We start from the raw sequence: 14,015 nt of genomic DNA on the forward strand, positions 1-14,015 counted from the left end.
TTAATAATGTAACCTGATATAGTTACTTTTTTTTTTCGTCTCCTGAAAAACTAACAAATTGGACATACGTACGAGGTATCATATCTTCAACGATGTGACTCCTTTATTTTACTATGCGGAAATCTGATGACAGATACAAAGTGATACGTTCTATACTGTATAGAATACAAGGGAATCAAGTCTCATCTACTCACCTCTAACCCTGAGCTGTAGTTCACCCATGTGGCACAATGCGGCAGTTCCTGAATATTCTTTCGATTTCATGAAGGTGACTCACTACAGTGAGCATGCCACGTTTATTTTGACAATCTTCGCCTTTCGTATGACGGATGTTTCCGGTTGTTGCCGCAACGTTATGCCCCAAGTTCGAAATCATAGAATAACAACAGTTCACGTACGAAACTCATTGCTACTGTCACTAAAAACTGACTGAAGATACTGGTGGAGTGGCGGCCTCGGTGCTAAACAGTTTGCTTGCCACATTGTTTCTTGGGCCAATTTTACCTTGTTTTCACGACATGCTTACACCTTAGATTGTGGGAGTATTGAAAGACTTATTATCAACCCTCATAGTTCAAAAAGATTCATTGTTCTCAAATTAGTATCAAAAGTGTAATTTGAAATATATCTAAGCGTTGGAACCTTTTCGCCATTGGCTTGAGCGGTAGTTCTTTCGATCAAATGAAATTTCTTTTTTTCTTTTAAAAAAATAGAATTAATATCTACTTTTTAAACTGTTTTCTATCCTAAACTTTAGCAAATAGATGTATTTGGAAAGTGTATAAAACAGTATCCCTATATACAGCACTTATCCAAACCAAGATCTACGAAAATGTAATTCATATCTGTAAAAGTTAGGATGAACACCATTAAAGAATAAAAAGTATTTCAAATGTTTAAACATAGATGTATTTAAAACAACGCTATTTTAAGGAAAAACTGAATGAAATTTTGCTTCAAAATGATGTACGAGTATCACATTGAATCTAATATCATATTTCAGCCACCTTCTTCCAATAGGAAGATGAAATTTGATAAGAACAATGACAAAATCTATGTCCGTACGGACGTTGATGTGAAGAACACTATCGCAGAAATTGCTGAGTCTAATGTAAGTATTTCGTGAGATTTTAAACCTCATTATAATTATAAAAATGTATGTATGCATGTATGTTTGTGTGTTCTAGCATAACTGGAATGTATTGAGCAATTTTACATATCTTACTTACAGTTTGAGAAAGAGTTCTTTCGGTGTAGCCCCCCCCCCCCCTAGCACGCATGTATACCCGAGGTGACATATAAAAATCATCAAAAACGAGCGATATGACTGTCAAATCCGTCAAATTAAAAATTAATCCCGGGTATAATATTAACAAAAACTTATTTTTTTTAAAAAAATTAATCGATTAAAATTGAAATTAAAAATAACAATTTTCATTACTATGCGAAATAAATTGTTGTGATTTGTGAAAGCTAATGTATTAGGTGGACCAGATTCAATTAGGCAGTTTTTGATCATTAATCCAAAGATGGCACTATCATATAATGCTGAGAACAAGGCCAATACTCTGCTTTTATTTTAGTGCTTATTAGAAAAATTACATGGCCGGCATACGGTTGTCTGTCGAGCAGCCAGTAAAATATGTGCGCTTTTATCTGTTACTAACAATGTATCAGAAGTCCAGCGTATGACCGACAACAATCCCCAGGGAGCTCCTTCGTGGCTAAGTGGTTAGCGTACGCGTCTTTGGTATAGGAGACTCGGGTTCGATTCCCGGCGGGTGCTCACGTGATTCGGTTTCCACGTTTCATATAGCTTCGCTGCTGGACGGGACATTAAACGCAAACTCGACTCAACAATCCACAGACACACAATGGCACTAATAAACAAACTCAACTTTGCAAAAAAAAAAAAAAAAAAAAATGCCATGACGGTCCGTAACATTTGACCGAAATTGAAAGTGGTAAAAATTTCCTAACACTGCAGTTTTAGTTTTGATATTTATAGAACGGTAATAGATATTGAAAGGTAGTTTTGTATTATCAATTGAGCGTCTCAAGAATAGGTTCCCAGACCTCCGTTAACCCTGTATTACAACCGAAAGTGGCAAAATCAACCTATTATGATTTCAGTGCTGATTTGCATACAATAAAAACGGCACAAGCGGTTTCTTGGGATCAATTCAGTGTCTCAAGAAAATGTATGTCTCATAAATCTGGAAATAGTAGAAATTTTCTAGCATTTCGGTTTTAGTATTGATTTCCATAGAGAAAAAGCAGTAAGAGATATCAAGAAAAGGTTTTTCGAATCTATTCAGGGTCCTGACAGTAGGCTCTGTCTCCTCCAGTAACCCCCTATTTAAAAGCGGTTGAAATCAACCATTTCCGCTTTCAACGCTGATCGCCATAGAACAAAATCAGTAACACATAGCGTCAGAAATTTTCTTGGAAGCGATTCGACGTCATAAGAAAAGTTCAATCTGCTGCTGTATATCTCTCAGAAAAGGTACAATTTTACTTTTTAATATATTTCATCTCTCACCTTCATTTTATTGCACCCGGATACTATAGATGTGTTTTCATATTGAATTGGTATAGTTTGGAAGTCTACTGTAGTTTCAGAACTGAGAAATGAAACTCTCATGTTAATTTAGGTTCTTATACTAGTTTTTTGTTAATTTTTATAAGTAATATATTTTGTGAGTTTCTGAACCATTTTACACATTAGTACAATTTTTAATTTTCCAAATATTTTAGCTACAAGAAGAACCTTTCTATCTGGGTGTAATGGATGATATTGTACAGAAGTATGAAGAGTGGAGAAAATGTCTGCCTCGAGTATACCCTCACTATGGTAAGCTCCCATCTGCTCTTTTGATTTTATCTAAATGTATCAATAATACTAAAAATAATACTAAACTCAAACGTTTAAAGTAAAAAGTAGTTGTTCCATATCAAATTAATAATGGTATGGATGATTGTAAGCAACACTTCGTAACTACTGTTAATGTAGCTGCCTCTAAAGAACACTTCTTATATTTTCCTTTTATTTAACTCAATCTTATGCAATATATACTCTAATCTTACATATTGTTTAATTTAAAGAACACTTATTTCTTGTCTTTACTGTATAATGAATTGAATCTTATATAGTATTAAGCAGTATATGTTATATTCTTACACATCTTTATACAAATTAAGAAGGACAATAAGACGTTATGTTTCTTGTTGCCTGTATGTTGTCCTTAATTGAAACGAGAGATCCATTCTAACAGCCTAGGACTCGAACTTGCCCTTGGTCTCCTGGTTTTGCCTGCCATGGTACACCCACGAACTTTAGAACCTGGATGTTGGAAATGTAAGAAATGATAGCTTTTTCCAGTAGCAGAATCGTTTCACTGTACGTCTGATAGTTGGACAACCAACATGACAGCAAATACATGCCCAAAAACATAACATGCCAGGATATTCCTCCACTTGGAGGGAAAAGTATTACTGTCTGAGGGCATTACTTAGAGAAACAACCACGAGATAAATCTGCAGAAATTCCATTCGCGTTAAGTTCTAAGAGATAGGAATTAATGCAAAGAAAACGAAAAGAATAATACGCATCATGCAGAGACCGAAAAAGTATAGAAAGCTAAACAAAATGGGAAAAGAAGGAAAGAGGGAAAGGAAAGAGCAAAAGAATGGGAATAAATTAAATTTTAACACTTAAGGATAAACAGTCTGCGCCTTTCCTCCCTGCCCCCTGTATCTGTCTTGGTTTTTCTCCCTTCATAGGATAAACTCTGTCAGCATCAAACGCGAACATAATTTATAGTGTTTAATTCCTTGAAAAAATGTAACTCAGTCTAGGATGAGACTCGAACACAGAATTCTTAAAACAACAGTCAAACACGCTACCCACTTATCTATACACGCTATATCAAGTGTGTCCTTAAATCAGCCGTTACACCCGCTGTTATGAAACGTCTTATATCAGCCATTGTCGGTTACACTTGAAGTCTGAATTTTATTTACGGCCTTTATCCATCTACGGCAACAAGCTCCTTGTTTTCGTTAAAAGCATTTGTTCTGTAGATTAAAATCAAGAGACTTTGAGACTCCCTGCCTCGAAATTTAAAAAGAACGCCTCTGGCCAACAGGCGATGGGAGCTCTTTTTAGAAGTCAACTTCTCTGAAAGAATCACCATTCATCTAAGCGACCGTTAAAACTTGCAGATTTGACACAAATATCGGTGATTTTGGATTATTTTTACATGTCTCGGTAACCCCTCTTCCCCCGGTGACCCCGGCCCGCATACAATGGTAGCTGATTTTGAAAGTCATCGCTAATGGAATTGTCACTATTGATCTCAGTGACTGAGAAAACTGAATTCGACATAAATATCGACCATTTTATAATATTATTACATGTCCCAGTAAACGCACCCCTCCCCTGAGACCCCTGGTTCGAATTTAAGAAAAAACGCTTTGTCCTGGTCTGGGGCCTCGGCAAAAGTATTCGTGATCAAAGTTTAGTAGCTTTATGGCAACTCGTCAGATCCCCAGGCCGCACAGAGACAGACACACAAGCAAACTCGTGCTTTATACACACAACAGGTAGAACAAACAGCGTGCTTTCGCATAGAACGGTGCTATGTTGCTTCCACCCAATTAAGCCTTCTACTAAGTGTCGGAAGGCATTAGTCTTTTATACATAAACACGTCTGTTGAATCTGCCTCTTTTATCGAAGTAGTGGGTCGCGTGTACTCTTAGTGTTAGCTATTTTGTTGTTATTGATCTTGAAGAACCAACAAATGGCTTTTCATGAAGTCACGAGTCGCTTTGGTCCGTGAAGTTGATATACAGCAGAAATGACCTATCCATTACTCACCCGTTGTAAAATAGAAAGATTATGTTGGTTTTAACTGAACACCCACAAATCTGTTATAGCAAGAGATCTTTCCACAACTACTTCCAATCTGGATTAGATTTCACGGCTAACTTTTTGAATTATACACAAGAGTATCATTTATATGATAATGTTAATAATATTTATTGGAACCAAGGACAGGTTTTAAACTTCCAAACCATGCTGTGCATAAAAGTAGGAAAAGTTCCAGAGCCCTGCAAACCCAGGCGCGGAATGGATGGATCTGTATTCTGTGCCCGGCTCGACCCGACCCGGCCCGGCCCGAATCTCGAGCCCGGCAGCGAACGGGCCGGGCTCTAACCGGGTCGGGCACAAACGAGCCGGACCCTAAACTCGCCGGGCACAAACGAGCCGGGCTCTAAACGCGCCAGGCGTAACCGGATTGGAAACAACCAAGTTGATTAGTCAATTCAATCCTTTAATATGCAATGGGAAATGAGAAATGTGTCGTCATAATATTGCAATGTCTATTTGTCCTTCTCGAATGGGAAAATCGTGTGAAAGGCTACCCAAGCTTTGCTTTCTATGTCCCTATTCTGTCTGTCTATTTGTTATCAGTGCTTACTCTGTCCAGCCATGTTTATTATACAATAATACAGCTCATGAACGTAAAAGTCTTATACTACGTTCATTAGTGCATTACGAGTAACAAAGAAGATATGTAAAACTGCTACACCGTATGTGATACTAATACTACAACTACTACTGCTAATACTACTATTACTATTATGATTACGAATGCTAGTGCTAATTCCACTGTTTCTGCCACTGCTACTACTATTACTACTACCACTACTGCTACTAGTCATTACTATACTAATACGACAGCGAATACCACTACTACTATTACTAGTAATACGAAAACAAAACAATGAAAATTAAATCTTTGAGTTTTAAGTCCTACAGTTATGCCGACTAGTCAAAAGGAGACGGTGCTGATGAGAAATAAATGAAATGGTGGAATGAATAAAGTGAGAGGAAACGGGAAAACGACGAGAAAAACCCCACACGGTATATGTCCACCACAAAGTCCAATTGGCGAGAGCTGGCATCGAACCAGGGGCCCCATCTAGTAGAGGTGAACGCTCTACCACTGAGTGGTTCAAATTAACTATTACTTCCTATTTCAATTATTTTTTTCATAGATCAAAATAATAGGAGATATCAGGATACGGCTTTTTTTTACGATCAACAGGAAGTGGTTCAAATTAACTATTATTTCCTAGTTCAATTTTTGTTTCCAGGAATCAAACAATAGGAGATATCAAGATACGGCTTTTTACAATCAATTCAGGGGCGTAAGAAAGTGTTCCTCCAAGAATTCAGCATCCCAAGAATATTTTCCTTCAATTCCTTTTCAAACCAGAAGTAGCTGAAGTTAGCCAAGTTCGGTTTCAACGTGTATTGCTACATGTTTCTAATCTATGACTAAGAGTGTCAACTTGTTGCATATATTAGACGTGTTACCAGAACCAATACCAAACTAAAAGAAGTGAGTATCGTTTCACAGTGTGAAACGGTTTCCAATCTATATCAATTCAATAGTCAAACTTGAAGTAGTATTATCATCTGTCACAACAGAAAAATGCATGTTTTTCGAGGGATAGGATCTTTCTCTCACTTCTCAATATAATTAAATATTTTAAAGTACCAATCTCTAACCATAAATCGATAAATGTATTATCTTTCGTTTTGCAGCTTAGATAAAATACGACAGAAATACTGTAAACCTTAATAGAAAGACAAAACAGCTACGTTCTTTTACAAGCTTGAAACTTACGAATATTACTAATATATATTTACAAAGTAGGGAGTTTCAACTACGTTATTCCGTAGTTCATTGGATCCGTACAGGACTACTAACCAGATGACCCGTGTTCGAAACTTCGTGCTTTGCTTGTGTTAAAAGAAAAATATGATTACAACTGTAATTGATTCGACATTCTGCAAATTTTGTTGTTGTTCTTGTTGTTATTAAGCGAAAAAGATGAAGTAGAATTTTACAAACGTAAAGACCGTTCTAAATTTTAATATTAATAAAAACAATGACGAGGTTGACAGCTGAAAACTATATTGAATTATCTTCAATTTTAATTCATAAACGGCTATGATCAACGAGATGGGTTTCAGTTATTTTGAGTGTGGTCAGCACATTGCCCTTTATAATTTTAATTCTGGATCTAAATATAACTAAAATAATTTTTTCTTTAGATATAAAATACTCATATTTAGTTCTAAACAAAACAGATAGAGCACTTCAAAATGTCACTACGCCACATTTCTTTACATGAACAATTGAAACAAATGAATATATTTATACGTGTAAATGTAGAAGATAATGTGACAAACTCTGTAATAAATTAAATAATAGTTCATAATAAAGTAAACTGCAATGAAGTGCAAGGTATTGAAAGTTAGGGAAAATATTTGTCGTTATATACTAAAACACAAGTTTATTCAATAGATAGGGACACTTCACTTTCAAATATATGACTTGAATTTGATTATCGATAGAATCTGATATATATATATATATATATATATATATATATATATATATATATATATATATATATATATATATATATACATATATATATATATATATATATATATATATATATATATATATATATATATATATATATATATATATATATATATATTAAGAACTTTAAATGTTGAAGAACTCAGCACAAGTTTCAAGTTCCATGGTTTTAAAATTGTCCTTACAAATAACCAAAGTAACGATACATCCAGAGAGTGGTTTATTGAACTAGCTCCTGCTTCCTGTTTTGTCTATAAATCACCTTACGTAATTACACTATTACTACATGTTGTATTTTAGGTCAAAAACTATTTTTCCTTTGTATATAGTTCAGGAAAAAAAGTAACGTCAACATTTAGCAAATGTTGTTACTCAAATATCAAAATAAAATGTCAAAAATAGCACTTCGCTTGCTAGAACCTATTTATGGTGGAAGCCCATATATTAAATCATTTTTAAAATTTTTGAATACTGCTGAAGGTTTTACTGAAGGTTTATTGTTATGTATAAATGTTTGATCTGTTTGACATGAAGATAAGTATTATGAAGAAAATGGTATGCAGAGCCCTTTCTGGAATACATGTTATTAGTTGTAGAAGTTGATTTGAGTTTAGCGTCCCGTTCTGTAACGAGGCCATATGAGACATAGAGCTACAGCATTAACGTGAGATCCGAACCGCATGAGCTCCCGTCGAAAATTGAACTCCGGTTTTAGAAAAGAGTATCTATATAACTACAGTCAATTCTCACCTGTTGGAATTGAAAAAAAAACGTTGTATTGGGAAGTAGGGAAGAAACTGGTTAAGAATTTTGTGACCTGGAATCAGTCAGACATGTAACTCGGTAAGACTCGAACAAATCTGAAGAAAACAAAACATCATACACACAAATAATTTGTATGACATTGTTAATATAGTTCTATCTTTTCCTGCTGCTCTAGTGGCTAGCGTGTGCGCATTTGGTGTATGTAGTCTGAGGTTCGAGTCCCGTTAGAAAATAATTGAAACTTTAACTAGCTAGCTAACTTTTATTAATTGTCCGTCTCCTTTAGCCTAAAAGACTTGGTGCGAGCTGTCGCTGGTTTGACTCCCGGTGGGGGCACTCGGCCGAAAAAATGTAAAAAGCTTTTTGTAGCCAGCCATCCTGAGTGATGTTTTCCTGGGTTTTCCTCGTTCACACCAGGCAAACACCGAGGTGGGACCTAACTTGTAGGTCCCAGGCCGCTTTCTTCCTTCCCCTATCCTGTATTCCTTCCCTTTCCCCTGATAGTGTGATCGCCGAGGGACGTCATCCCTCAAACGTGACGGGCTAAATGGCCAGAAATCTAAATCCTAAAGGACATACACGTAGGACGTTAAACTAAGTTTTCATTAATGTTCATATAATTTTGAAATGTGATTCTAGAAACACGATTCTGCGGTCTCTTCTCACTAAATCTATCTTTGGCTATCTCTCTTAACGTCTGTCTGTCACATACGTTTATGCATGTTTACCGCGGGATAGAATCTTTTTTCCCTTGAAGCGATGGCAGATATAAGAAATCAGTTGGCTTAATGTAACTGACCTTAAAAATTTTTAAGGTTTGGATCCTGGTAAAACATTAAAATATATTACGTTTGCAAATGGAATTACACAACAAAGAACACAAATACTGTAACAAGCCGAGAAAGCAGAGAAACTGTTATACGGTAAGACGACATAAACAAAAATCATATGCTGAATGTTTAAAGTGTATAGCAAGAAAACAAGCACGTGAGTGTGTGATGTAGTGGGTAACGCTCCTTCCTACCAATCAGCTGATCCATGTTCAAAGATTCAAGTACCTTTTTTTCTTTTCGTCGAAAGAACAGCCATTACTTGTAGTATTAAGAGTTTTATATATGGTGTAATTCTGTTAGATTATTTAAATTCTTGTCTAAGTTAATATAAAGCTGCAAGTATAATTTTACCTACGTAGATCAAAAGTAACAATGTTCTAGATTTATTTCCATTAATAAAATATAAAAACAAGCTTACATCCGAAACTAAATATACAAGTAATTGAAATGAAAGTGGCAGGTTGGTCCAATATAACCTGAGGGCAGAAGAGCAAACCACTAGGTAGAAGAGCAAAGCAATATAACCTGAGGATCTTTCAAGTGGCTGTCTTATCTGTCTTAACTGTGAACTGAACACACCTTTTTAAAAGCACAATGCTATCAATGAAATACTGATCTGTGTGAAAACATAAAGATAAAAGAAACAATATTAGCATATTTAGCTTTTATTATTCGATGTTTCAATATGTTGAAAAAAGAAATCATGTCCACTATTTAATGATAATATGATTAATAAACTAGTGTTCATACCGACTAGAAAGACAGTATGTATTCTGGAAGGTCATATTCTATTTGGAAACATTCACGTGAGAATGAAAAAAAATGTAACATTTATGGAATCAACCCTATCAAGAGATTGGTTTCTGATGGGGGTTCATTTAGTTTAGGATCCCAAGTTAAGTTGTAGAACCATGTCTTATATAGTCTCGGCGCTGAAAGGGATGTTACACCCCCAATGAACCAACCGATCAGTCTTAGAACTATCAGTTTCAGTAAAGATGATTGGTTTGTGAACTGTGAAAGGTCTCAATTAATCTACAAGCCAAGCTTGGATCAATTTCCATGTAATCCTAAATAGATTAAAGCATAAATCTGCGTATAAAAGTTGATCGCTCGCTGAACTATTGTGACCCATAATTACACTTGATTGTTAGCTTCCTAAAATTGTGCTTCTAGGTTCACTGGAGCAAATCCTGGGGGATGAGAGGCACATGCCCGCTCCAATCTTGGAACAGAGGGAGACTGTATCCCCAATAATTCGATTTGAAGTGTGTTTTTGGGGCAGAAAAGTGACGATTTGTGTCCGATTGCCATAAACGAAAGTGAGATGAAATTGAGATCCCCAGAATAAGCCTCAAATCTGCCTGCCTCCCAATGTTGAAGACAACTCTGCTCCCTTGATCCTTGTTTTTTAACTTCATAAATATTTTGAACATCGCTTAAAAAATATTGTGATCGGTCTTACCCGGCCTTCCCCCCACACTGTTGAAGATAGGCTTGCGCTGATGTCTAGGTTCCTAATACGGGTTCAAAAGAACTGTAAATATATTCTAAAAATAAAAAAATAAATACACAATTCGTTTTAAAATATGGGCTGGAGCAATCTTTAAAGATGATACACAAACTAGTTGAAATGTTTACTCTTCTAACGAGAAGAATAAGTTTATGGAAATGTATTTGCGAAATATTCAAACCTCTTCCCCAATACAATAACATATCAACCAAAGTGAAATGAAAAAGATCGAAGTGAATCCAACTGCTAAATATATTCTAGATTTATTTTAAACAGCTAAAATGCTTACTTTGGCCAGTTTATGAACACAAAATTGGAAATTGAGATATTTTAGTAGCTTTCTTGCTTTCTTTGCTAGAGTTGGAATTTCCGAAAACGATGCACAACGTGGTCACAGATTTAAAAGAAGGAGTTTAAATGCCGAGATTCATCTTCCTATGGTAAGAGATTCGTCAGAAACTCTCTCTCTTTATATTTTTAATACTCCTTTCCTCGCTTAGAACATGTATTGGATGAAAGTAACGTGAGGAAAATCCGGGGAGAGTTAACTAACAATGGGAAAGCAGACTTTGGTAAAAAGAAACTTCTTGGCCTTCCTTCGCGAGGTAGTAGTGAACATTTAAAGTCCTAATATTACAAACTGGAGGAGTTCAATAGCCAGAAATAATGAGGGAAAAGCGTCTTAAAGATTCCAACTTGAGATATGTATGAGACGAAGCGTAAAGTTATGAAGTGAAGGCGTGGTAATGTTAGAAAGGTCCAGGTCTTACGTGCGAAGGGTCCTGGGTTCGATTCCTGCTCGAGCCTTTTTGGTTTTTTCCTTTAACCAACAAAGCAGCCATTTTCAACTACGAGTAAAATATTAATTCATCATATATTTATGAAGTTTTGTCAAGTTTCCAGTAGACGTCAGTAATCATTTTCTTCCAAGTACTAAATGAATTCAAATATTCATTTCAAACAGTTCATTCGCTTTTCCGTAATGATCGGACAGACATCACGATGTCACTTTGACATATTGACCGCGTATTTAGAGCTTGTCCTCTTTTATCCTCAAAAGCGGATTTTTAAGGGCAACGGAAGATGGCCTCACATATTTGAAGAAAAGGTGTTTATGTTCATCTCTTCCCCTTATGATATATGCGTTAATGAATTATAGAAACCCGACTGGACAAAATGCTAAATACAGTATATTAAAAAATTATTTCAAGTGCTTTATCCGTTTCGCTATGATGACAAGACACAACTTCGATGTCATCATTCTTAATTTTTGAGCAAAAATAATACAAATTACCCCTATTCTCCAATTAATACCGAAAGTTCTAAACACGGTCGGAGGTGTTATGTTTAATGTTTAACAGCAGTTATCATTCTTCATGTTGTCAACAGTCAAGTAGCGAATTTTGCATGAAAGCTAAAACATTATTCAGTTTCAGTTCTTAAGAGATTTTCTTTCCTGTCTTTTTATTATTTTGTCAATAAGCATAGAAAACACTGGCACCTGAGTTTGGTATGCATAGTCTTCGACATTTCTTTCCATATACTTTTCTCAACGTTTAAGTCCTTTAGGCTAAAAGAGACGGATGATTAATGAGAATAAATTTTAGTTAAAGTAAAATTTTAATTGACTCTTAAAGGGAATCCAACACAAGAGTATTTTCTGTCAAACAAGTTTATGCATGTTTTTCGCTTGATAGTATCTTGCCCCTTGTTGCTATGAAAATAAAATACTACACATTACCCCATATCATTTCGCCAGTAGCTTCCTATTTGCTGATTAGTTAAAACGGTAATTCTAGGCATCGTGGCGAAAAATGTATTTGCTTTTTCGTGCATTGTACGAAAAACAAAAAGTGAACGTAGTAGAAACGAAACAAGGAAACATATACAATGCGATGTAAAGTACTTGGACTCTCGATAAATCACTCAATATAGCGCTTTGTTTGCGCGCAGGTGTTGATGGTGTAATCGGTAACACTGTGGGTTCAAGTTCATGTGGTCCTCAGATAGATTTCCCCTGAAAACATACTTTTTATTTTCTTTACTACAATAGAAGTTTTTTTAAATTATCCAATCATCCGGGAAAAGAAAATTGTGTAGAAACACAACATTTCACTTTTGTATTCACATTATCGCGAAGGAATATGATCATTTCTTGCAGTTCAAACCGTAGACAATAAGTTAGTGAATAATGATTTTCGATCTTTTTATAAATAATGTCCAGTGTGTTGTCGTCGGCAGAACTCTACACTGTAGACCTTAAAGTCCCATGTTTCTGAGGAAAGCAGTGTCCATTTATTATTATTATTATTATTATTATTATTATTATTATTATTATTATTATTATTAGAATGACAAAAGAAGAAAAAAGACATCATCGAAGCTATTGATAGGAACAGAAGAGATATATTTTATGTCAGATTCTTTTTAGGTTTACATATGAAGGTGATAATACTATTACATTTATGGATTGACAGATAGAATTATTTTATGAGAACAAGAAATGGAGTCTAAATATTTGTTAGCTAGTAGCAGTAATGAATTTTGTTTCGCCCTTCTTCTAGATAGGTTGAGTTGAATTTGAGTTTAACGTCCCTTTCAGCAGAAAGACTAAATGAAACGGGACTTACTGATTAACGTGGAACTGGAACCACATAAGCTCCTGCCGGAAATCGAACTCGGGTCCTATTCTAGATAGGTAGGTGAGGTGATACCTTGAATAAAATCGTTCTTAAGTTCGATCACTATTTGTAATTTGTGTTATTCCTTTAATACTTTATCAACGTTGCATGCAACGTTGCGTGTTGCATGTAGCATCACTTGTAAAATTTGAAGACCGTGTTAGTTGTGCAAATTCGCACACAGATCAAGGTAACGAAGCCAGAGTAATGTGCGTATGTCTCTTGAACAAAGAAATCAGTTTCTCTGCTCTGGCAATTCTCCCTCGTAGAGTATGCGATAGCAAGGTGGTCTGAAGATCTTGTAATCCACGGATCGATTCCCGCGCATGCAGAACGTTGAATCTATTGCACCAACACACACATATACAGGGTATAACAAAAATATACGGCAAAATTTCAGGGGTGGATTCCTTATGGATAGACAAGCAAAATCGTTCATATGGCCATATGTCGGAGAATGCATCATTACAGAGTTACGGCCCTTGAGCCGCCTAATGGTGTGAAATAGTCACATTCTGGTCGCTCCTTAATGTGTCTCAATTTAAACCTCAATATCTCAAACTCTAATTAAGATAGGAAAATAATTTTAGTAGCAATGTGTTCCAAAAAATTAAGCTTTCCGCTGATATGCATTTTATGAGTATATCCCCAAAGTGCTGATGCAAAAAGACAAAAACATAAAAAACAAGTAATTACCCTCGGAAAGCATCGTCTTTTAGAACCGTATCATACATAGATACCACAATTATCTTCCTA

General features: G+C 35.5%; 1 protein-coding gene across 1 annotated transcript in view; it reads left to right on the forward strand.

Moving 5' to 3' along the window:
* The first annotated feature begins 961 nt into the window (after window positions 1-961).
* The window catches only part of LOC145661030 (ornithine decarboxylase-like), a 65,474-nt gene continuing 52,420 nt past the window's right edge, over window positions 962-14,015 (forward strand). The window contains exons 1-2 of the mRNA XM_081726467.1: window positions 962-1,111; window positions 2,758-2,854. Of these exons, the coding sequence (XP_081582593.1) occupies window positions 962-1,111; window positions 2,758-2,854 (247 nt within the window). The remainder of the gene's footprint in view (window positions 1,112-2,757; window positions 2,855-14,015) is intronic.

This window comes from Thermobia domestica, chromosome 9 (genome assembly GCF_964235325.1).
Source record: "Thermobia domestica chromosome 9, izTheDome1.hap1.1, whole genome shotgun sequence".
NCBI lineage: Eukaryota > Metazoa > Arthropoda > Insecta > Zygentoma > Lepismatidae > Thermobia > Thermobia domestica.